The 22,819-nt window shown below is 40.2% G+C and overlaps 1 protein-coding gene across 4 annotated transcripts; it reads right to left on the bottom strand.

Moving 5' to 3' along the window:
- Position 1: 1 nt before the first annotated feature.
- On the bottom strand, positions 2 to 21,869 carry LOC131468888 (DENN domain-containing protein 2D-like). 4 transcript variants are annotated; one of them, XM_058643572.1, is made up of 17 exons: positions 21,602 to 21,869; positions 19,790 to 19,856; positions 19,590 to 19,676; positions 19,427 to 19,492; positions 12,172 to 12,219; positions 9,892 to 9,987; positions 8,545 to 8,720; positions 7,715 to 7,827; positions 6,988 to 7,057; positions 6,807 to 6,884; positions 6,184 to 6,324; positions 3,970 to 4,118; positions 3,652 to 3,823; positions 2,889 to 2,939; positions 2,690 to 2,771; positions 2,347 to 2,589; positions 2 to 1,246 (listed from the first exon to the last, which is right to left on the bottom strand). In XM_058643572.1, the coding sequence occupies exons 1-17, from the start codon at positions 21,629 to 21,631 to the stop codon at positions 1,179 to 1,181; spliced, it is 1,737 nt and encodes a 578-aa protein (XP_058499555.1). In that variant the 5' UTR covers positions 21,632 to 21,869; the 3' UTR covers positions 2 to 1,178. The 4 variants fall into 4 exon arrangements, with proteins under 4 accessions (XP_058499555.1, XP_058499556.1, XP_058499557.1 ...); XM_058643573.1 differs by having other exon boundaries at positions 21,605 to 21,869; XM_058643574.1 differs by lacking the exons at positions 19,427 to 19,492; positions 19,590 to 19,676; positions 19,790 to 19,856; positions 21,602 to 21,869 and adding an exon at positions 18,026 to 18,281.
- Between the last annotated feature and the right edge of the window lie 950 nt (positions 21,870 to 22,819).

Here is a 22,819-nt window from a genome sequence, read left to right as displayed (position 1 = left end):
CTAAAAATGCTGCTGCTTTTTATTTACATTTTTACAGTCTGTGCAAAGAGAAGCGTGAGATATAAAAGATGTTTGGATCATATCGGATTTAGTCTTTTTTTCCTGTTCTGTATCAGATCAACTCATCCCTAATTATAATAACACTAATAATAATATCCAGTTCATTTACATGTAAATACATTAATGTATATAAAATATGTTGCTGTTATGCTATTTGTTTTATTAACATCAACTTTTAAATTCAAATTAAGCATGACCTATTATTCCTCCTGTTATTTTTAGATTAATACAGATTTATCCTCCTCATTAAAATATTTCATTTTTGAACAACCTATCTAAATGTGTGCTTTTATGTTGCTTCCCCCTCCCCAACAACATATTTATTGATTTAAAAATGTTCATGAGGGGAAATTGAGAACGAGTCACTCCTTCTGTATCGTCCTCTCTACGATGATCTAAAAACACCTTCACTGAATGAAAACCCAGAAATATTCTCGTGTACTGATGACGACAGAGTAGAATGGATGTTTAAATGTATACAAGTTTGTTTCTAGTTTGCTGTGATTTGTGTTCTTCTCTTTGTTGCTGGTCTGTATGTTTAAATAATGGTGTCTTATAAGCCCATTTGGGGCTAGACATACTCGTACTTATTCATGACACAATAATAAAAAAGATTCAGTCAACACTGTAGCTCAATCATCTCAATGTGTCATTTGTCAACGATAAAATCAAACAAAAACAACAGATTGAGCCGTTGAGCTGCTTTTGGATGATGTATATTAAAGCGTCATGCAGCACAGTTGGGCTCATATATTATCCCTCAGGGGTCATTGCACAGAGAGGAATTCTGGGATAACAGAGTCTAAAAATAAGACATCATAGGAACGTGGACTTTTTAAGAAAAAAAACAAAAACTACATCTTTATTTGAAATGATTTTCCTGCTCGTCATCAGCGACACACTTTCTCCACAGCCTGAGGACCAACATGTGACGCTCAAGTCTCCCAGTGTTTCACAGAGTAGCAGCAAGTTAACCATACAGTAACGCACACACACACATTGTTACAAACATTATTTAAAAGCAAACCAACACGAGACATTAAAAAAATACACAAGTCACAACATTTACATCTTTTCCTATGTACTCCTGTATATACACGAGTGATCCCTGCAGAGAGTTAGTGTTTCTTCCCCTTGTCCCTTTTCTTCTTCTCCTGGTATTCAAGGATCTTTTTGTGAAATACGCCTGCGGGACAGAAGACAGAAGACAGGAGACAGGAGACAGAATCAGTGCACCGACTGTACCAATTATTACATCAAAGGGTTCTTAAGTTACAAGACATACTGTTTAAAACAACGCGACAACAGCACTGCTGTGCTCTGAAACCCATTTCTTTAAAAGGCCTTTCACCGTACAAGGGTTTTTTTTTTCACTCTGCCAAGTATAACACTGAACTTCGACCTCTGCACGCTGTGACGAATGCTCGCCCGTCCAATAGGAATCCAGCTAACGTCCAGGAAACAGACAGGCATTGGAGGAAAAATAAAAGCTTGTGTTGTTTGTGTCTCAGTTCAGTCAAGATGTTTATTAAACTCTCGGGAGGAAAGCAGCATCATGGAAACATGTTTCCAAGTCAATAAAATACACCAGATAGACACCTCATCACCCCCGCACCAAAGTCCATAGAGAAAATCAACGATTTCACATCAGGGCACATCAGGGAAGAGTTGATCCACTGCTTCCTTCACCACTAAGTTCAAATGTGTTCTTTGCAACTTTGGGGTTTGAAATCCTTCATTTGGACTTCACCGAGTGTCATAAACGTAGCAAACAAGTCAGCAACAGACCAGATGCTCCCACGTCCAAGTGACTTAAAAACACTGATTTTCTCTATGGACTTTGGTGGGAGAGAGTGAGAGGTTTATCTTTATTTAAGATAATATATGTTTAAAATAAGTAAGCAGAGTAACAAGTAGGCAGAGGCTCTAGATTTTCATTATTTCTTTTTCATTCTCCTTTTTTAGGGATTAAGGTGATAAATAAAAGCAGTTTCATATTTTCGTTCACTAAGATATGTGTCACAAATGTGAGATTGAAAAACCTTCCAAACCTGTGTTTGAAACGTGGAGAGCCGATCCCTGCACTTAAATGAAGTCCTGAGACCTGCCCAGTTCTTCTCCTCATCAGTTCAACAAATGTTCCGGCTTGGTTTTTGTCTGTTGTCTTATTCTCCCGTGTACCGGCTTCTATTATTTCCAAGTTTAAGTAAAGTCTGACTTTTTTTAAAATTTGAATTAGTACCATTTCCGTCACGTGTATTTTTAAAACATGGCCACAGTCCTCACCTTGCTGAGGTCCAGGCTGCTGCTGCTCCACATCCTGGATAAACAGGTCAAACATCTGCGTCTGGATGAACTTCTTGACAAAGTGTCGAGTCGTCTTGGACTCGATGGCCTTGTAGAAGCTCCTCCTCTCAAACACGCCCGGCTCTTTTCCACTGTACTTCACGTACGACGCATAATGGCCGACTGTTCTCACAAAGAAATGCAGGAAGGCCTCGTACACCACCCGGTTCAGCTCCTCCACCGCTGCAGAAGACAAAAAAAACAAGAAGAGAAAATGTTTGTGGTGATGTCTGTGGCCGTTTCTGCTTCTTCACTTCACTGTCTAGGATGGATTTTTACTCACTTGACGCTTTTTGTCTTTTACTCAGAGACTCAAGTATTTCTGCTTGGAGCTTCGGGGGTAGAATAGAGCTTTCATCACCAATCTGGAAAAGGAAGATTGTATTGTTTTATACACATTTTTAACTTTCAGAAATGGTTTCTTGTACATTTTGAAAAAAATAACTGATAACTCAAGAATTTAGAGTAAACACAACACTTACAGAATAAAGGAAAGTATCCTTCTTATCTTCTGACAAATCGACCATTAGCATCTACGGGAAGAAGAAGAAATAGACAGATGACGAGACATAAAATCAAAGAGGAGTGTTGTGATTCAGTGTCACATACACAAACCAACACTAAGTGAATATCATTTTAAACTGTTCAGTTACTTTTCATATATTAGTATCTTGTTTAAGAGAAAAAATGTCCTGTATCCAATTTGAATGTTTTGTCTCATTTAAATATACGTCAACAACTGACATTCAAATCAAAGAAGGTATGATGAATTAAAATGTTAACCATCTAATTAAAAAAGGCCTATATGACAATTTAGATGCACACAATTGGTACATTTTTCCTAATTCATCCGTCTGTTTCTCTAGTGCCGTAAAGGACAGAAAAGCCGTGCAAGTTAAAATACAAACACTTGATTCAAAATGTGTCAGTGGTCAACAGTTTACTGGCTCGCATAGGACAGTGTATGTGTCTACAACTGAGCTGTGGCCTGCGTTATAGTGATAGAGGTATGTGAGAGGTCACCAATAAGTGGTTAAGATATTCTGTGAAGCAAAGGCGAGGTGAATGTGTTTTTTAAAAAGAGAGATTTTATATATTTAAAGAATAAAAACCCCTGTGTCCACTGGGCTGTAGAGGATAAACCAGTAGAAGATGGATGAATACAACATTTAAATTTAGAGCGTATAAACTGGGTAGAATGTTTAAATATAATATTTAGAAAAAGATTACTTAATGATAACTCACATCACTCTGATCAATGACCAGGTCCAGCAGGCGTTTCTGGACTCCCAGCAGGTACGGCGTTGGTGCCATCACTACATCCATCAGGATCTCGGGGACGATGGAGATGAAGGTGTGCTGCCAGGTGAAGGGGTAAAGGAGGGCTGTGACTGCGTGAATGACTTGGGATAAGGTGCTGCACGGAGACAAAGACAGTTCACATTAGAGCTGTGGAAAAAAAACAAAAACAAACAGGAACAGTCCAGGTTCGATGAAACCGATCGTGAACAGATGAACTGTGTTCGTGGGTACATCTCAATGGCATCTCTTTGTGTAAAATACCCCAGTTCATCTGCGATGAAGATGATGCGTCTCTCCAGGACAGCGGCGGCAAACACCACTAACACCTCCTCATCTGTCAGGCAGCCGAACAGCGTGGCAAAGTTGACGTGTTCCAGCCACGAGTCCAGTGGGCGAGTCAGACTGATGATCTATTGGAGGGAGAGAGAGGGAGAGAGGGGGAGAGGGAGGGAGAGAGAGACCACCGTCACAAACACGGCATCAGTGACACCAACATGTCATCACTCGACTGACATGTGACCGTCTGCTGACTCTAGGGCTGCAACTGATGATCATTTTCATACTCCATTAATCTGTCGATTATTTTCTCCATTAACCGAGTAAAATGTCAGAAAATGATGTTCAGTTGTAAAAACTTCTCAATTTGTGGCTAGAACAGCTTATCACAGGATAGGATTAGGGCTGCAATGATTTTATTCCATTAATCCATCATTAAAAAATAACTAAATGAATCTATTTGACAGATTGAAATTAAAACTATTTTGTTTATCGATTTTTGGGTTTCAGAGTTTTCTGATTTCTTTTAGCTTCTTAAATGTGAATATTTTCCGCTTTCCTTCCTCCATTTGACAAGGAATCATTTCGGTTTGTGGACAAAACAAGACATCTGAGAACATCATCATTTGCAGGTTTCAAGTTTGTGTTGTCACTTAGAAACACTTACAGGTATGAAAGACTGATTTAATATGAATGGAAAGCCATTACTGAAGCCTCTATAGCCTTGATTAGCTTTTGGAAATTCAATGTATTTTCTTCTTTGCATAAGTGTGCATTGTAAGAGCAGCAGAGTGTTCACTTCGATGTCTGGTCACAGTAGAAATGTGCTGCGGCACAAACGCTGCCCACAACTGAGTGAATACTTAAAGGAGTGACAGAGAGCTGCAGCTGAAACATGACACAAGGCCTCGGCGTGAGATGCTGATGCTCCGCTCTGAGCTTCAGGTTTGGTAATGTAGGACAGGTTAAGACACAACCCGACACAGACACACCTACCTGCAGGAGCTCTGGTTTGTTTAGGTCTGTGTGAGTATTTCTTTGTGGTGGTGACGAGCTGGGGCCTCGTCCCGTCTACAGTTCCAACCCTCAGTCTAGTGGCTCAATATGTTTCTATTGTGTCAATGAACGGAATCAAACATCTGAAGGATCACCGTGGAGGGACACACCTCTCACACTCATCACCTAAGGCTGCCTAAAAATCTCGTTGTGTATTCCGTCTGTTGACTTTTCTTTGGTTGATCAGTGAGGAAGCAGCAGACAACGAAAACAGTTTGTCATAATAATTAAATAAATTTTAATTTACATCAATCATATATATATATATATATATATATATATATATATATATATATATATATATATAAATAAATTAATAATTCAATCATTTTATATAAGGTCTTAGACTGTATATAAAAAACGGATGCATTTCAGTTTGTGGGAAGAAGCCAGCCAGGAAATAAAAATATACTGAATAGCCACAAGGGTGTCAAAAATGTCAGTTTGAATGGAAGTCAAAGGGAAAATGAGCTTCTACATAATTAACATCGTCAGTAAACATTATCCTGTGGAGGTGTTGGTCTCAGTCCTTCTTTAATAGCACAATGTCAACTTTGTAAATCATGTTTCCATTTAGAGGAAATGAGACTATAAAACACGGCACAAAGGAGTGAAGACCAGTGTGATTGCAAAAATCCTAGCGTCCTGACCTTGGCAAGAATCCTTTTCAGGCCTGGTGTTAGTAACAAATAAAAGAATTGCTCAGAAACAGTGACAGCAAACCTGTTTAGACTTGGTTTTAACGTCTGTCCTCAATGATCCAAACACAAGCTCTAAATTTAGGTCTCAATGAGTCTTCAGATCTGATCTACAACCACATTTAGAGTCGGTCTGGGACACACGTGGTCACATTCTCCAACATGTGTGAACGAGAATCCGTCCTCAGGACGCATTAAAGATCGTCTCCTCAGCTGACGTCCTCTGACCTGCTGCTGCAGTTTCACAGTGAACTGAAATCACAGCTGTGCATTGATTCATCTGTAGCTACTGCTACAATATTATCTTGATCAAAACATTGACCTAAATTCTCCTGATTCTTGTCCGTCTGTCGGACTAAATGCTCTCATACTTGTGACAGGATCTTTCAGGACAGACGCTGACGCCAGGTCAGAACGGGGCTCTTTAAGGAGTTTCTGATCTGACCTCAGTGCCCGACTCCGGAATGAAGCTTTTAATCTCCACAGTGTGTCCCGGAGCTGGGAATGGGGCCTCCCGCAGCTTCTGCATGAATGGGTAGATCATAGCCCGGGAGATCTGCCGCCGCTTCTCCACCTCGTCAAATATCTGCACACATGCGGGAGAACAGAAGGTCATGATGATGCAAAAGGTCAAGAGCTGGCTGAGACTGGATATTTTACGTTGTATAATGTAGATGAGAAATAGGTCTTATATTATTGTCCTTTTTAATCTACATGTGATACATTATAACCACTATGTCTCACTGCATTGTCCCTGATAAACAAACATTAATTGATGTGAAAAACAACCAAAAAAATCCCTTTTAACCATTTAATTGAGCTCTGCCTAAGTGTAATAGAATATCTTCTATTTTCTATTTTAATCAGTCCTTAATTATAAAAAGTAGCAGATACAGATAAAGCGGTTCACGACAGAGAGCCTACATTCCAAAACATTAATGACTTGCCTGTGGATGAGACTCTGAAACTATCAACAATTATTTGCCAACAACAGTTTTAAGTGGGTCACATAAAGTAATTAAGTGGTAAATTCCTCTGTGGACACGTTCAGCTCAGTGTTCACCTCACCTTGGAGAAAAGGCCGAAACAAGCCAGACTGCTGATGATGCAGTACGCCTCAGGGGCACGGGCTCCTTTCCCTCCAGGCTTCAGGGTTTAGACGAAGAAGAAGAAGCTTTTTAATGATCATAAACAGATAAACAGATAAACAGATAAACAGGGGAGTCGTCGGTGACCGATAAACACTGACCAGTAACCTCCTGCAGTATCCATTTCTTCTGCTGCCGTCAATCTCAGTCAGAACGAAGGAGAAGGTCTCGCTGCAAACACAAAACACAGATTACTTTTGTGATTAGAGCTGAATAATGTGGGTAAAATATCTAATTGTCATTTGAATGTGCAGCACTTTAAAGTTTAGGTGGAGCAAAAATATTAACTCCTATGCTACTATATTTACCACTATACTAACAATTATTTTCATATTCAATTAATCTGTCGATTATTTCCTCATTAATCGAGTAATCCATTGTTAATATCAGAGAAACTTGTCTTAAGTAATCAATTAATCAAATTATTGTTATACTAACTTAGTGAGATGTCTTGTTTTTAACATTTCTTTTGTAAGACTGCCAAAGAACAATCACAAATAGAACTATTACATTTTAGCCTTTGCTAACATTTGTCCATCGTGTTGTTTCAATTACCTGCTCTGCCCAATATCTGACCTTTTTGAAAAGTGCAGCAGCAAACAGATGTTGCATTAAATCATTATTTCTGCGAATGATAAAGTTCTGTTGCTATATTTTTTTATTCCTCTATGAACTTTACACTCCACAGTGATTGAGAAATGTGCTTCAGGGCTGATTTGCAGCGAGTGACAAAGGAAACAAAGGCTGAAGAAGAAAAGATTCATTACTGTTGTAAACTCTTGTATAAAAAGTCAACAGCATATGAAAGTTCTGAAGCAGCGGACAAACCTGTGGTATTCTGTCAGAGGAGCCCAGTTGATGCCCTCTGGGAAACAGAACAGTGTGATCGCTTTGAGCGTCTTCTCTTCCTCCTCCTTCTGACGTCTGGCCATCCCATCCCTCTGAAAGAACACACACACACACACACACACAACACACACACCTCTGTTCTTCACAACATTTCTGAAAAGCTCCTCATTTCTCTCGCAGCCAACCCAACGTTCTGAGTGTTCGGATCAAATTCACTACATATTTCCACCAATATTCTGATACTTGACTTATTTTTAGGCTGGATTTTGGCAGACGAAGGCGCAGAAATACTTGTGATGCTTACAACATATTTTATTTGTTATTCTAGGTCATGTTATGCAAGCCAGGGTTCAGAATGTCCACATAACAACCTCACAACAATGTGTTTATAAAGCCACAGTAATAGACCCTAAACAAAGAATGTAAATATACTCATTCAAACTTCAAACTCGTTTACGCTGAAATGATCGCATTTTTATCTGTGTTTTCAATTTACAATCCACACTGACCATTATTTTCAGTTTCATCAACAAACAAAAAAGGCTTTTTATTATAATGTTTGTACTTTGTTGCATTTTAAACAACTGTAAGTAATATAAGCAATGGAGATGCGACTTATTTTAAGCGAATAGTCACACCAGGCTGTAGCTGCTGCTATATATTATAGTTTCAATCTTTCACTCTCCATGTGAATCCATGTTCCTGTCACAGAGGGGGATCACATGCAGGTGTGTGTGCCACAGCTGGATTTAATCCTGTGGAAAAGCCCCAAAACCGTCACGTATCACCATCAAACCTGTCAAACTGACCTTGGGAAACTGGTAGGTGATCTCGGGTTCATAGCTACTGTCGTCCTTGGTCTTCTTGAGGCTGACCACCACCAGATACTCAAAGAAGTACTGGCCACTGGCGTAGCGTTGCTGTCGGGATGAGTTTTCTGCCGCTGCTGGGCCTTCTGGTTCTGGGGGCTCCAGTTCTTTCCCTTCTACACAGAGAGAGGTAGACGTTTAAATTGTGTTTTAGCATGCAGGGGGACCACAGAATCTAACATAGCAGATTTACAGGCAGCTTCATTAACCATGGTCTGGTTGTCTTTCTCTGTTATTGTCAGCTACGACACCTTGTATGGACAGAGGTGCGTCGATCTAAATCATGTTCAAAGCTATAGTGCATAACTTCATGTCTGTAGCCCTGATAAAAATACTGTAATAAAAAGAAGAACATGGTAGTGAAGGGGGATGGGAGAGGGGAGGATAAGAGGGAGGTGAAACTGAGGAGGCAAGAAAGCAGTTAAGTGGAGCACTTAGAGCTTCATCGAGGAACTCTGAGCTGCGATGAAGAAGAGTGCGACCAGGATGAGAGGACTTCAAACTGTAATTGAGCACAAACTGTGACTGGGAATTTCAAACCGTGGAGGGCAGCTTTACACTGCCGTAAAATTATAAAAAGAAAAAACAGACGACCAATAGTTTGGTGATTTGCTGACGTTCCCATTAGGACTAGTACCAAAATAACCAGCTCCGTTCCATTTTTCTGGCACCCTTCCCTGGGGTACCAGAGTAAAAATGGTACGTTCAGGTCAGGGTGGAGGTAGAGCGGCTTTACCCACGACAATCAGCTGAAAAACGTCACTCCCGCCCACCGCAGTCTTATCTCATACAAAGCTTGACGTCTCCCAAGGTACAAAGGTACTATTCTCACTGAAAACACAAGTCTTTACCATTCCAAACCATACTGTACCAAACCCAACCGCACTATGATGAAAACCGGCCCAGAAGTTCACTATGATAATGTTTGTAGTGTCTTCTTAAAGGTGTAGTCCGTATCAACACAGCTGGCAGTGTGTGTTTTGTGGACGGCGCTTTGACAAACGTCTTTATTGATGGCTTCACTTTTTAAATCAATACAAAGAAAATGTTCCACCTCCTCAAGTGTAAAAACTATTATGTAATGTCTGTGTTTCCATTCTGTTGTTTACAGCGCAAATCAGTAATGTGTGTAAAAACATGTTGTGATGACAAGCACTCTTCACTTGTGTAATTTGACCCATTTGTCCTTTTTCTGCCTTTGTCTCACATTGTTTGCTGTGACTGTTCAGTTGCTGCTCAGTATTCACTCAACCCAATCCTTCTTTTTCTCCCTGCAAAGACACTCACTCTCTTTTCTGCCTCTGCGGAAGGACGACCACATGGCACTGAACCTCTTGAGGGCCCCTTGTCGTCCACCTTCATCTTCCCCTGGTGGGATGGAACCTGTTTGAGAAACAAAATCAGCAGCTGCTTATCACTGTAACTTTCACACAGTTACAAAACAAAAGTGTAAATATCCACAGTTCCTCAAAATAAATCCAACGTCCTGCACAGGCACATGTTGGGTTCCGGTTGAGTGTGAGTGCTGGCACGAGTTGAGTCAGAAGAATGTTACCTGCATCGATAATCAGCAGACATTAAAGTGTGTGTGAAAAAAAAATCTATTCTCTCTTTTTCAGAAATGTCAGATTCCGTTTAAGATAAAAATTATTATTATCAGAGACGGGCAGAGCCTTTCGTCTGAACTTTGTATTTGTTTTCCAAAACAAAACGCAGCAATACCACTGGAAATCGTGGGGGCAGTATACAAACAATAGTCCAATCAGTCAGGAGAACGACAAAGAAGAGTTTATAACATAAACTGGTGATAACATTAGGGACGGACGGACGGAAAACAGATGAAAATGGAGTATGAATGGACCTTTAGTGAGGACCAAAGCAGCAGAACGTCACCATTTGTCAGCGTTTGTAAAGAATATAAATGTAATCAAACTACATGTTCGACAACCAAGTAGAGAAGCTACAGTTTTACTATTTAGGTCAAAGTTTCATGACATATGGCACTTTTCCATCAGCTCGACACAGTTTGGTATCAGACCAACGTTTTCCATTACTTCATAGGACCTCCTCAAAGTGGGTGGAGTCGTCATAGCACGGCCCCTGAACTGAAATACGGCAGAAGGGGCTTTCAGCAGTGCTGTCGCTAAATACACCAGACTCCTCTGTTAAACAGTGAGATTTTAGACATTTCCTATGCTTAATGTCGGAGATTAATGCATGTTTTTCAGGTTGTTTAGGTCTTTTTAACTGATCTACGGTTCGACATTGTTCGGTTTGATTCTTGTGTCGGACCAATCAGTGACCGGCAGTCTGTGGACCTCACATTTTGCTTGGAACCTCACCAGAGCAGGGGCTAAAAAAAAAGCACCAGCTAAAACGAGTAGAGTCAAGCTCAGCCAAGTAGCGCCAGAACTGTAATATGGAGACGCGCGTCACATGACCCTGTTTTTCACATTCTTTACTCCACAGTTGTTCCCATGTTCTCAGCCTCCATTTTCTAGCATATCTAAAGTGTAAAGATAAACACTTTCCACACACTTTAAACATGTGTTTGGACACAACGGTTGCACGTGCGGTAAAGTAACACAATCAAACACGGGGTTCTGACATTGACAAGAACTGACAAAAACCCTATAATTTAACCAAAACACTGATATCACGTTAATAATGTGAGCCCTTCATTCGGAGAGAATCCGATATATTATGAAAGACGGGAAGAATTTGAAAGGATTTGGAGGCTGATGAACAGAAGGCTTGGGATGCATTAAACAAACAAAACTCTTATTATCTCTAAGTAGCACAGATCGGGGTGAGGGTGGTTATTATTACATGCTCATCCATCACAGATGTCTGTCTGTGTGAGAGCCACGTTACTCTCTCAAGTCAAATATCATGCCAATAATCCAGAATCGCTTATATCAGTTTCTTTTCATTCCACGGGGATAACGATAACCATGTGGAACACACTGCATCATAGCAGGTGTGTGAGTACGTGTGTGTGTGTGTGTGAGTGTGTAAGATTCAGACATGGCAACAAAGCAAATCTAACTTATTACTAATATTTTAATACATGGCTGGGACAACAATTCAAAAACTGTGTGTGTGTGTGTGTGTGTGAGCTACAACATACAGATTATTTCCTCTGTGCACAACCCTGTGTTAGCATGTTCTAGTATTCCGAGTATGACTCATTTGTCATAATTAAGATAAAACACAATGTTATTTTTCAAACTTTCTATGGCAGACTGAGTAAGGGCACAAAAATAGGTCGCGGGAGATATTTGTCGGTCACCAAATACGTTTTTTTTTAGCCTTGAATTTAGATTTATTAAATAACATGTGCATAAAACATAGTTGTGATCAAGTTATCCAAGAAATATTGCTTGGAAATGTGTGGTTTAGAGTCACAGATGAAGAAGAAAGCACACCTTTGTTCACATGTATTGTAAATTGGGTCCCCATATGTGTATATATATATATATATAAAGAAAAACATACTTGAAAGTAACGAAGAGGGGGTATAAAGGAGAGAATAGCCTCCAGTCTGTCTCAAGTAACTGTACTTACTGAGTTTCCCAGGGACATCAGAGATGAGGTTGCCTCTGGGCTGCTCACCTAAGCAACGCAAACAAAAGGTTTGGTGAATAAACAACTCGGGGACTGTTTACTTTTCTTCCTTTCAGGTCACATTGAAAATGAGAGCACGTGGTCAGAAAAGGCCACAGTGTTACAGGACTTTCACAATCACGACACAACCATGAGTTTCTTAAAAAGGGACATCAAGTAAGAAATGTATTGCATTAGAGGATTTAGGACACATGTTAAATTGAAATACTTGCTTCACTGATAACAGTCTAATCTCGCCTTAAAGGAATACTTTGCGATTTGCATTTAGCTTTGTATTACTAGACTACACTTGGTCTGAGATGAAACTGCAACGCTAATTCCACACTTGTAGGGGGACAAGACCTCATCCCCAGAATGTAAACCGTGTCCGCCATCTTTGTTGACAGTTACACTAACAGGACCAAGTGTCACTGGTGGGCAAGTAACAAAGAAAAGAATGAAGATATTTTTCAACTCAGGGGAACTGAGGCTGGGAAGCACAATTTTTTTTAAAATACTACCTCTATTCTAGTAATGCAAAGCTAAATGCAAATCAGTTTAGTATTCCATTAATTTTACAGCCTACAAATGTGTTGTTGTTTTGTTCCGTTGCACCACCTACCAAATAATGCTTGCAAGAAAGGTTAGCCAAACAGAGCAGGAAGGTAGGTGGGAATTGCCCGAATTTATTGAACCTAATGGCGTGCTTACGGTATGCATTTTTTTGCATTTCCATTAGGAACAGTACCAAAACAAGGCGATCAGAGATGGCAGACTTCACCCCATTCACGCAACAAGCCTCTGGCGGCCTCTGTTGGTCATAGTGGCAAGTGCAACTGCAAAAGCACAGACAGACAGACAGAGCCACCAAAAACAATACTTCACTCCCACTCAGGGGGGGTGAAGTAATAACCGGCCCCAAATGTTACATTTGGTGGTACCCTTCCATTGGGGTACCACGTCCACTAGGGGATTGTCCTTGGGATCTTGGTCAAGAAAGTCATTTTCTTTGGTGAGTCAGAGATCTTGGAATTTTTCATTTCCCAGACATCATGTCGTCATTTGCGCTCTCTTGCTTAACGTTACTCGCTCATCGCTCAATCTCACGTCAACAGTGGAGAGAGAGACAGTAATTCCGACTCCACGTTTGTCCTGCGTAGGCCTGGTCTACATACATCAAGCAATGCAGGGTATGACACAGGTGGCGTCCTAACAAACATTTACCTGAATATCCAACTTTACTTCTTTCTTGCACAACATTCAAGCACTTTCAATGACCCATGTCCATCTACTTTCAAGGTCCTTGTCATTTTTTTTTTTTTTTAAACTTTCAATGATTTCAAGGACCTGTGGGAACCCTGACAACAGCTTTAAGTCTGAGATGGAGCTAAGCCTAAAAATAAGCCTGACCAGGACCCAGTTAATCTGGACCATCATTCTTACTTAAAGTGGTTTTACAAACCCTTCACCAAACAATAATCTTCTGAAAAGGACAGTAGTGAAGGCTTACCTCGGTAATCCTGCAAACATAAACAGCTCTCAGATACACAAATACCTGAACCTGCACTGCTTCAACACAGACACCCAGACTGCTCAACCGTGAACACAAAAGCAGAAACAAAAAGTCTGCTGCAGCTCAGCAGCCGATCCCCACGTGGTCTCTGCTGATACCACACATACTGCAGCTCCTCCGGCAGAGGGAACGCGCTGACACTCTGCATTTGCATCGCTAAATATTAAAACTTCTGGTTTCAATCCCACTGTGCGTATTTGGATTTGGTAACCACAATATAGCAGAGCGGCCATCAATAACACCTCCCTGCTGTTTATCAACGACAGCACTAACAGTCGTCAGATTCATTTGTTTACCTCAGACTCCGAGGAAAGAATTTTTATATTGGTGCTGCGTTCGCGTCATGTGGGACAAACTGATTTCTACAGAGAGTGTATAAAAAAAACAGCTCTCGGCAAAAAGTATGCTCATTACTATTCAACAGGTATTCTAAAAAGAGGTTTTGGCTTTTAAGTGGATGAGGAAATGTCCTTTGTTCAACTTTATAAAAGTTAACCTCACTTCAAGTCGTAAATACCAAGTCAAGTGTATGACAAAAGAACAGCAGGCCACAACTATAATAAAAGAAAAGCAAAATGAAAGTGACATACCTTACCCAAAACTGGCCACAGCAATAGTTAGTTAACCATTTCCTGTAAAATGCTGATTTTCAAGCCCGTAGTCATATTCTCATGAAACTTATATTGCATTTTTGAATTTTTGTTATTGTTTTAATATACGAAAATGGATATATACAAATACAGATGTGTAGCTCATGAAATGTGTTTAAATGTATTTCATTCTAGCACCTGCTTCTGTAAGAAGGGGACACAACATAAAACATAAAAGGTAGTCGATGATTTTTCCGATAACATCTTCAAAGGAAAAGTAAAAAACTGGACAGACCCCGCAGAAATCTATGTGAATAAATAATATTTCAACCCTGCGATCTGCTCTAAAACTAACTCAGAAAATCAAGAGTATATCAAATAACCAGGAAGTGAATCCAGTAAATACATTATCATTATTATTACAATAATACATTTTAACTATAGTGCACTTTTCAACAGAAAGCGAATCACCATTAACAGGGAAAGCTCTACTTGAGTAGATTATACAGAGCAGTTCCTGTTCAGACTTTACAAAAGCAACAGGATTTTACCAAGGGTGCTCTCTAACCGCAGAGGTGAGAGACGCCTGTAACCATGGTAACATGAAAAAAAACCATGTGTCAATATCAGTGACTTAAATATCAAATGAAAGGCAGTCATTTAATTTAAACTATGACAGAATTTTAACAAATGACAAAAAAGTAACACTGTTCACCAGCTCAAAGAAACTGGAGCTCTACTGAATTACTTATGTGCAACTACAATTACTACAATATGCAACATTTAGCCATTTACAAAGAGACATTTCTCTTTGTATTGTTATTGTACCGGAAGCGGGTGCATTTGAGTAACCATTAAAACCAGTGGAACCTGCACTGAAATGTGGTTCTTTGTCCTGAAAACTCCCAACATGTTAATTCTACGTTTTCTAAAAGCTTAAGAACTCAAAGTCTCCTGTGCGTGACTTGTCATCATGAGTTTACCAGATCCACGTGAACGCAGCAACAGACGCAGCCAGAAACAAGCTTCTCGACAGTGACAGGAGGTAGTTAAAGTGTCCAGCTGAAGGACAAAGACATGGGTCTGTGTTCCAAAGACATCTCTTCTATTTATGGGCTTGTAAGTAACCGGCTATATTCATAATCTTACATGTAAATGGTCTGTGATGCAAAGCTGCTTTACACTGTAGTTTTGCCATTCACATTCCCATATTCGTATACACTTTTTGTCACACACTGCAGGCAAAGACATCAGAAGCAAAGATGGGTCAAGTGTCTTCAGATTCAAGATGTTTACTCGCCATTAATCTGTCAATTATTTTCTCGATTAATTGAGTACTCATTTGGTCTGTAAAAATGTCAGAATATGTTGAACGGTATTTACCAAAAACTGGAAATTATTCCGTTTTAATGACTTCAAATGATTACTCGACATTTGAACGAACCTTTTGAATTTACCTTAAATAACTTTAACTTATTGTATATATCTTTACTCGTGTTCAACCCGGGGATTCAACTGAATGCCTGTATTCTATTTTTGATGGATGACGAGCAGGACAGTAAGCCATTACAACATTAAAAGCATTATTTTTCAGAATAAAAGTTTTGTAATAATCATTTTGTTTCGATTCATTTGCTTTTGTAATCGTTTGGGGCCATAATCGTAATTGAAACACAAGCTTTGATTAATTGCACAGCCCTAGGCTAGTATTTGTTTGCTCCTGGAAGTAACAATAGATTTAATCAGGTAAATCAAGTAAACACTCACAAACATCTGAGTGACAGACGGAGTGTAATTTAGCTTAATCTGACTGTGTCGGACATTTGTCACGCTTGGACAATAATAGTCAAATTCCTCACTCTTACACAGCACTAAATATCAAATCAAAACACTGAAATTACACTGAAAGTAGAATAGAATTTCATTAAAAAGGGATAAAGCTGAATTAAAAACCAGTTGCCAGTTTTAACGCTGGTCACCACCACAGACAAACGGAAGCTTTCATGAATCTCTGAAAGACAAAAGTGGGGAAACTCTGCCAGCGACTACATTCTTGCTGGTTTGTGGTTGTCACTACAATGTTTGGTTTGCTGTCAAACACGACCTCACATCTATCACTCTCCCACTCACTGTACACTACAACATGGGCTCACTGAAAAAAGCTGAGTGAGCACATGCAGCACAGACACGGTGAGCACAAGTGAACGTATCCTCGGTGACCTTCAGCTGAGGCACTTTGTCCTAGTTTCACCGTGGGTCCGGCTCACCTCCCTCGCCTCCTTACGTCCACAGAGGTTTTTCTCTTTTTTTTAAACCTCTATTGACAGGACGAGGCGTTTGCACTCTGTCAAAAGCAATGGCATGATGTGGGTGCAAATAGCAGTCCTGTTGAACAGCTTCACACCCTGAGGCTGCTCGACATGTTACAACACTATGCCGTCAGCTTTGAGAGCAAAGGAATGGAACAGTCTGAAAAGAAGTGCTGGAGTCCTGCTCCATTTACTGTGTTTTCCCATTGAGAAAAACATGAAACCTGTTGATTTCAAATAGAACGTTTCCAGTTCCTCGCACGACATCTTAAGTTGGTGGGTCTACTGCACAGCTAGTCATGAAGAACCCTGTTAAAGTGCTATAAAACGGAGATATTTTCCACTACCACGTGAGCTCCTGCAAGGTTTTAAAGCACTTAAACTCAATCAAATACTAGTCAAATGAATGAGAGGTTGACATTTGCTCTGAGAGAGAGAAACTTAAAGAAACTATAAACTATTAATTGTGGTTTTCTTGAAGACAGAAAATAACAACAACACAATATATATGCTGAACTTGTGTTATATTGCTATAAGAGTAAGGCAACTTTCCATTATTATTGAATTATTGATTGATATACTTAATGGGAACTAAGTTGAACTAAGGGCTAAAGTTAGGGAACGCGCTTGAGATAATTAATGCGTCTCAGCCAAACCAGTTTTACATAATCACAATATTGAATACATGACCAAAGTAAGACAACAAAGTGTTCTATGTTATTCGAGTTACTCTAACTGTGGAGATATTTCAGTGTGAAACAGATTATTGAATCATAACAATAGCCTCAAGGTGTATTCAGTAATTCATCAACGCAATGTTTTGTTTGAGTCGTAGGACCATATTCATACATTTAAATTATTGTCACGTACTTGATGCAAGAAAATACAACAACTTTTATGATGTAATCAAATATTTTGCAATTTGTAATAGTTTATCATCAAATTATTCCAAAGGAAATCAACAAAAATGTCTTAGGGACGTTTCCTCAAAATTACAGAATCTCAGGTTTAAAGGGAAAATGTTAGAGAAAATAATTGTTGTACATAAGTGGAACAAAAATGATGTGGTTGTTGTTGTTTATCGGACAACACAATCTAATGGCGACTAATGAAGACGTGGTGGGAAACCTGTAACCCGGATATAAGACACAAACTCCGCACAGGTAAGCGACTCTGCGGTTGAAAAGTAACGTAACTTTTTTTAAACGCAGACATAAGTAACGTAACTTTTTTTATCCGCAGACAAATTGACATTTACGGACTGTCTGTTAAAGTTAAAGTACAAGCGGTTGAGTCAGGTGACAGCGGCGGTGGAGAGTGAGGTGTCCTCCTCCTGTACTCACTCCATCTGTTCTTCTTCGCGACTCCTTTTCTCCTCCTCGTCACCGCCTCACTCATGGCTGCTCAGCTCCACACACACGCCGCGCTCCTCTTACTTGCTCCCGCGGACGTTCAGTGACACAGCGGCGGCTCTCCATCGTCTCCTCTCCCGTACGGACATGTCATCGTGGCTCGCGCTCACTCTCTCCGCGCCTCCGCGTGCTGCTGCTGCTCCGCGAGCCGAAAAAAACAAAAGCGCTGTCCTCCCGTGGTGCGTTCAAGTCACGTGCGCAAAAAAAAAAAACTAAACCCAAAGCCTGACTCACAAGTTAGGACTTAATAAACAATTAGACAACCAAGAGAAAGAGGACGAAAAACTCCCATAACAACAATGCACTACAGATTATCTAGAAGAAAAAAGTAGTTTTAACTGAACAACGTAAAATACTTTTATGTTTATCCATTATCCTGTCAGATTCTGAAGCAGGCACCAAACCAAACTCCTGCCTAGAATAGATATCACCTTCCAAGGAACCTGTTCAACGTCAGAGAGCTGACTCACACCTCTTTTGCAAGTCTGTTAAAGGGATAGTCCAGGTTGTCTTTTTTGTGTTTGGTTTTTGTTTTTTAAAGCGTGGTTGTTTTACTGGAACATTCTAAACTGCTTAACGTAAGGAAATGTCCAAAAACACCAACTTTCTCATGGACACCTAGAGTCGTGCCCAAAATCAAATTGGAAACTCCAATATTATGGATGTTGTCTCCGTTTAGCTTTTTCTTCCATAGGCGCTCAAAGCTTAATGTAGCTTATGTCCGAAAACTGAGATTTTGTATGAACGTCTCTAATCATGTCCACTTTTTCTCTATAATAAGCACCTATGGAGAGGAAAAAAGCTTAATGAGAAAGTTGGTGATGACTGATCGCATGTTTTTGGACATTAAGCTATATTAAGTGTTTAAGAATGTCCCGAAGGTATTAGTCTCAGACTGACTGCTGTTCTGGAGAACCAGCCTAAAACACTTTTACTGAAAACATGGCTGCCAAATTGGGGGTTAAACATTCATCACAGTGGAAGACAATCTAATTGACACAAAACTTAGTAAATGAGGCAGCAGTAAACCAGCAACTCCACTAGTGTCCTTGCAAAATGCAGATATTCTATATGTACAATCGGCAGTTTACAAGCTTCAGTTTTGAGTGTGGAAAAGGCTGCCTGACAATGTCAGACACTGGAGCTGTTTTTATGTTTAGGTTCAAAAGAACACCTCCCAGAGGTTAGCAGAGTGAAGAGGTGGTAATCTAAATCCTGGATTATATCAATGAGAGAATGTGCAGTAAAGTGTGACATAGGGAATGATAACATCCCATTAGATCCCATTAGAACACAGCAAGGTAGCATGTTCACTTCAGTATCACAACATACCTGTCTTCATCTGCTCCCGAGTGCCTTGTCGCTGAGAAGCACCACCATCATCATCTGATGAAGGCTCTGGTGATAGAATCTGAACGTCAACAAACTGACTTGTCATGTTTTTGTATGAAAATGTCTGTAATTGTTTCAGCAGAGTAAAAAAACAATGGTTTACCCTTCCTTGACGTCTCCCGGACTGAAGAAAACGACAGCAGCCCTCTCCGCTGCGTAAACTCACCCTCGTCAGTGCTGTTGTGTCTTTCTGCAGAAAAGTATGTGACATAATGAAAGAGTGCTCAGTAAGAAGTGTCATTTCCCATCGAAGTTAAATCAGGTCCTGACCCTGAATGTGTGCGACTTGATCCACTGTCTTACTTTTGATGCGGAGAGATGAGAAGCCGAAACTTCTCCGTCTGTTTGGAGACAGCGGCTGCTCCACATTCTGAGAGAGAAAAAAGGAATAAGCACTTAAAACAGTTGCGAGAGACAACTTTCATGTTCTCAGCCGTTCCTGTTTGGTCACTGTCATTAAGACACAAGTGTGATTAGACGCTTGTCAGAACACAGGTACTACTTCTCTTCCAGCTAGTCATAATGGATGTTTATGTACAAAAAATACAACAGACAATTTACTTTCTTCATATTTGGATAAAGAATGAAGCATTTCCTTTGTGCTTTAGAAATGAGTCATCACTTTTTCAGTGACAACCACAATCAGGTAGCAAGGAAAACAAAAACATGAAAGCAAACCCCACCGGTTATCAAACTCGTGGTTTCTTTTCTCAATCAACATTTGTAATAAAATGTTTTGAAACTAAAATGTGTCTTCTCTTCAACACAACTAGTCAAATTATTTCTATTGTGGTTCTTGAAGCCACAAAAAAAGTGTCCCCAAGTGAATTTGCCCAAACTTTTGCTTCAGATCTTTGTGTATTATGTTGAAAATCCATCCATTTTCTACCACTTTATCCTTATAGCGGGGGGTGCTCAGCTGACATAGGGCGAGAACACACGGAGAGAACATGCAAACTCCATGCAGAAAGGCCTTTGTTCCAACCAGGGCTCAAACACGGGTCTTTTTGCTGTGCTAACCACTACACCAACCTGTGTGGCCTTATGTTAAAAATAACATGTATAAAATGAGGTTTGCATAAAAAATATTTGTTTCTCAGACGCCAATAACCAAGGTCAGTTGCCGACAGCTAACTATAGAAGAGAATTCTGTGCGAAAGCCCAGCAGTACATCACTTTTCTTCAAGGAAGCCCTGTTAGTAGCGTCTACCTTACAGACAAAAGAGGCCTACACTTCCTTTCTGTTACCAAACAAACGCACCTTGACTGACAAACCGAGTGTTTGTGGTTGCCTGCCATGTGTCGTCATCACTACAAGGTAAGCACCTTTATTTATTTTATCAACTGGATTCATACATATCTAATTCTTATGTCTTTATTTCCTTGTCTAGAACAGTTACCATGGTTAAGATTTATCCTAAAAGGGGTATCCATATATACAACATATACACAGTACTTACACCACAGTATATAATTATCAATATATTAATCTTAGGGGCCCAAAGGTCAACTCTAGTTTGCTAAATGAATAAGTTACCACAGGGGAATTAGTCGCCAGTATCGCATTTCAGCTAAAGAATAAACCTGTGTTTGAATTTATTAAGTCAACGCGCTGAGTTTGTTTCAGCGACACAGTCTGCAATAATGAGACAGGAACTGAAATAAACAGTTTTCCGGAAGTAACTGAAAATCCTGTAGAATCCAGAGCTGTGGTCACCTGTGGAGGTTGCACATATACGACATACGACTTTCATATTAGGTCAGTTACACAGAAATAAACCGTCGAAATATTGTGGCCACACATTACGAGTATACATTTTGACACCTTCCTTCCTACAGTCATCATTAGTGTGCTGTGTACTTGTAACTCTAACCACAGGAAATAAAAGTGAAAAAAATGATTGAGATCAAAGTTCTCTTTTCCTCAGGAAACACCAGCTTGTCACACTTGAACACTTCACTGTGCTGCTGTTTGTTTCTGTTGTACATGCAACTGTGACGGTGGTGTCACTGGACCATAATGTTCTGAGCCTGTCAGTGTGTGTCGGCATGAAAGTGTCTGCACAATCACAGCAGAGAGGAGCGTGACACACACACACACACACACACACTCACCACCTGCGCTCGCTGCGACGCCTTGTCCATCTCTCTCCACCAAAGAGCTGAAAGAAATGATTTATCCACCGGAGCCACAGTTAATGATCCAACTTTGGCATAACTCTGGTTCTATGTCATCACTGAACAGAAACTAAAAACGAGAAAAACACACTCTTTTCCAGCCTCGCTGAGTGTGTGAGTGTGTGAGTGACGCAACAGCAAGTGCACATGCATAAGGAAGCACTTGTTGAAGAAAGCAGTTGATGAACTTCAGTCACAGATTTCCCCTTTCAATGTGAAACCACAGCGCAGTGACGCAGAGTATGGGTGTAGATGTCCGTCTCTGTGTGTGTGTGTGTATTGTACACTAAAACCTGTTAATCCACCTTTGAAACCAGTTAATCTATATTCCACCTGGACTTGGATAATTATTAATTATGATAGCAACCCTGTATACTCACTCACCAGATGGTGGTGGGTGTGTTAGACTAGGGGCGGGCAATAAAACAAACCATAAAGTCGCCCGCCAAGTTGGCAGATTCAAACCGTGACCTTTGAACTGATCAGTCATCTTTATTAATGTCAGTGACACACATGCTTTTACTGTTAAGACACGTCAAAATGTCTGCAAAGAGCGCCTCTGCAGGATGTTGTGGAATTACCCATCCATCGCAGAATCTGCTTGCGTTTTTCTCCATTTTGGATCAAACGGAATAAAATAACCGCTTGGCCCTCAGCACTGCCCTCTAGAGGAAGTATTGTGTAAATGGCCTGTATTTGTATAGCACTTTTCTAGCCTTGATGACCACTCAAAGCTGCTTTACACTACAGATTTAACATTCACGCATTCACTCGTCTTTCATGCTCATTCACACGCTGCCGGCACATCGTGGGGTTTAGTGTCTTGCCCAAGGACACATCGGCATATAAACTATTGGAGCCAGGAATCAAACCCACAACCTTGGAGTTGAAAGACGACTCGCTCTACCACTGTTACTGTGCGAGAGCCTCTCAATCTCTTAATCTCCATTTGGATTGACAAGACAGAGACAAACGGAACCGCTCGTCCGTAATCTGCGTTCAGTTTGTCTGTCATTGTGCGACGAAATGAAGAAATGAATACCACCAGAAATCAGTTTTTATTTAACCTTTTTATTTTTACCAGGTTACAGTTCTCATTGTCAATGACGACCTGGGTCAGAGGCAGCAAGTACAAAACCGTCAATCAGACAGGGA

The sequence above is a fragment of the Solea solea genome, chromosome 11, assembly GCF_958295425.1.
Source record: "Solea solea chromosome 11, fSolSol10.1, whole genome shotgun sequence".
NCBI lineage: Eukaryota > Metazoa > Chordata > Actinopteri > Pleuronectiformes > Soleidae > Solea > Solea solea.
This window is presented reverse-complemented; position numbering and strand designations above follow the sequence as displayed.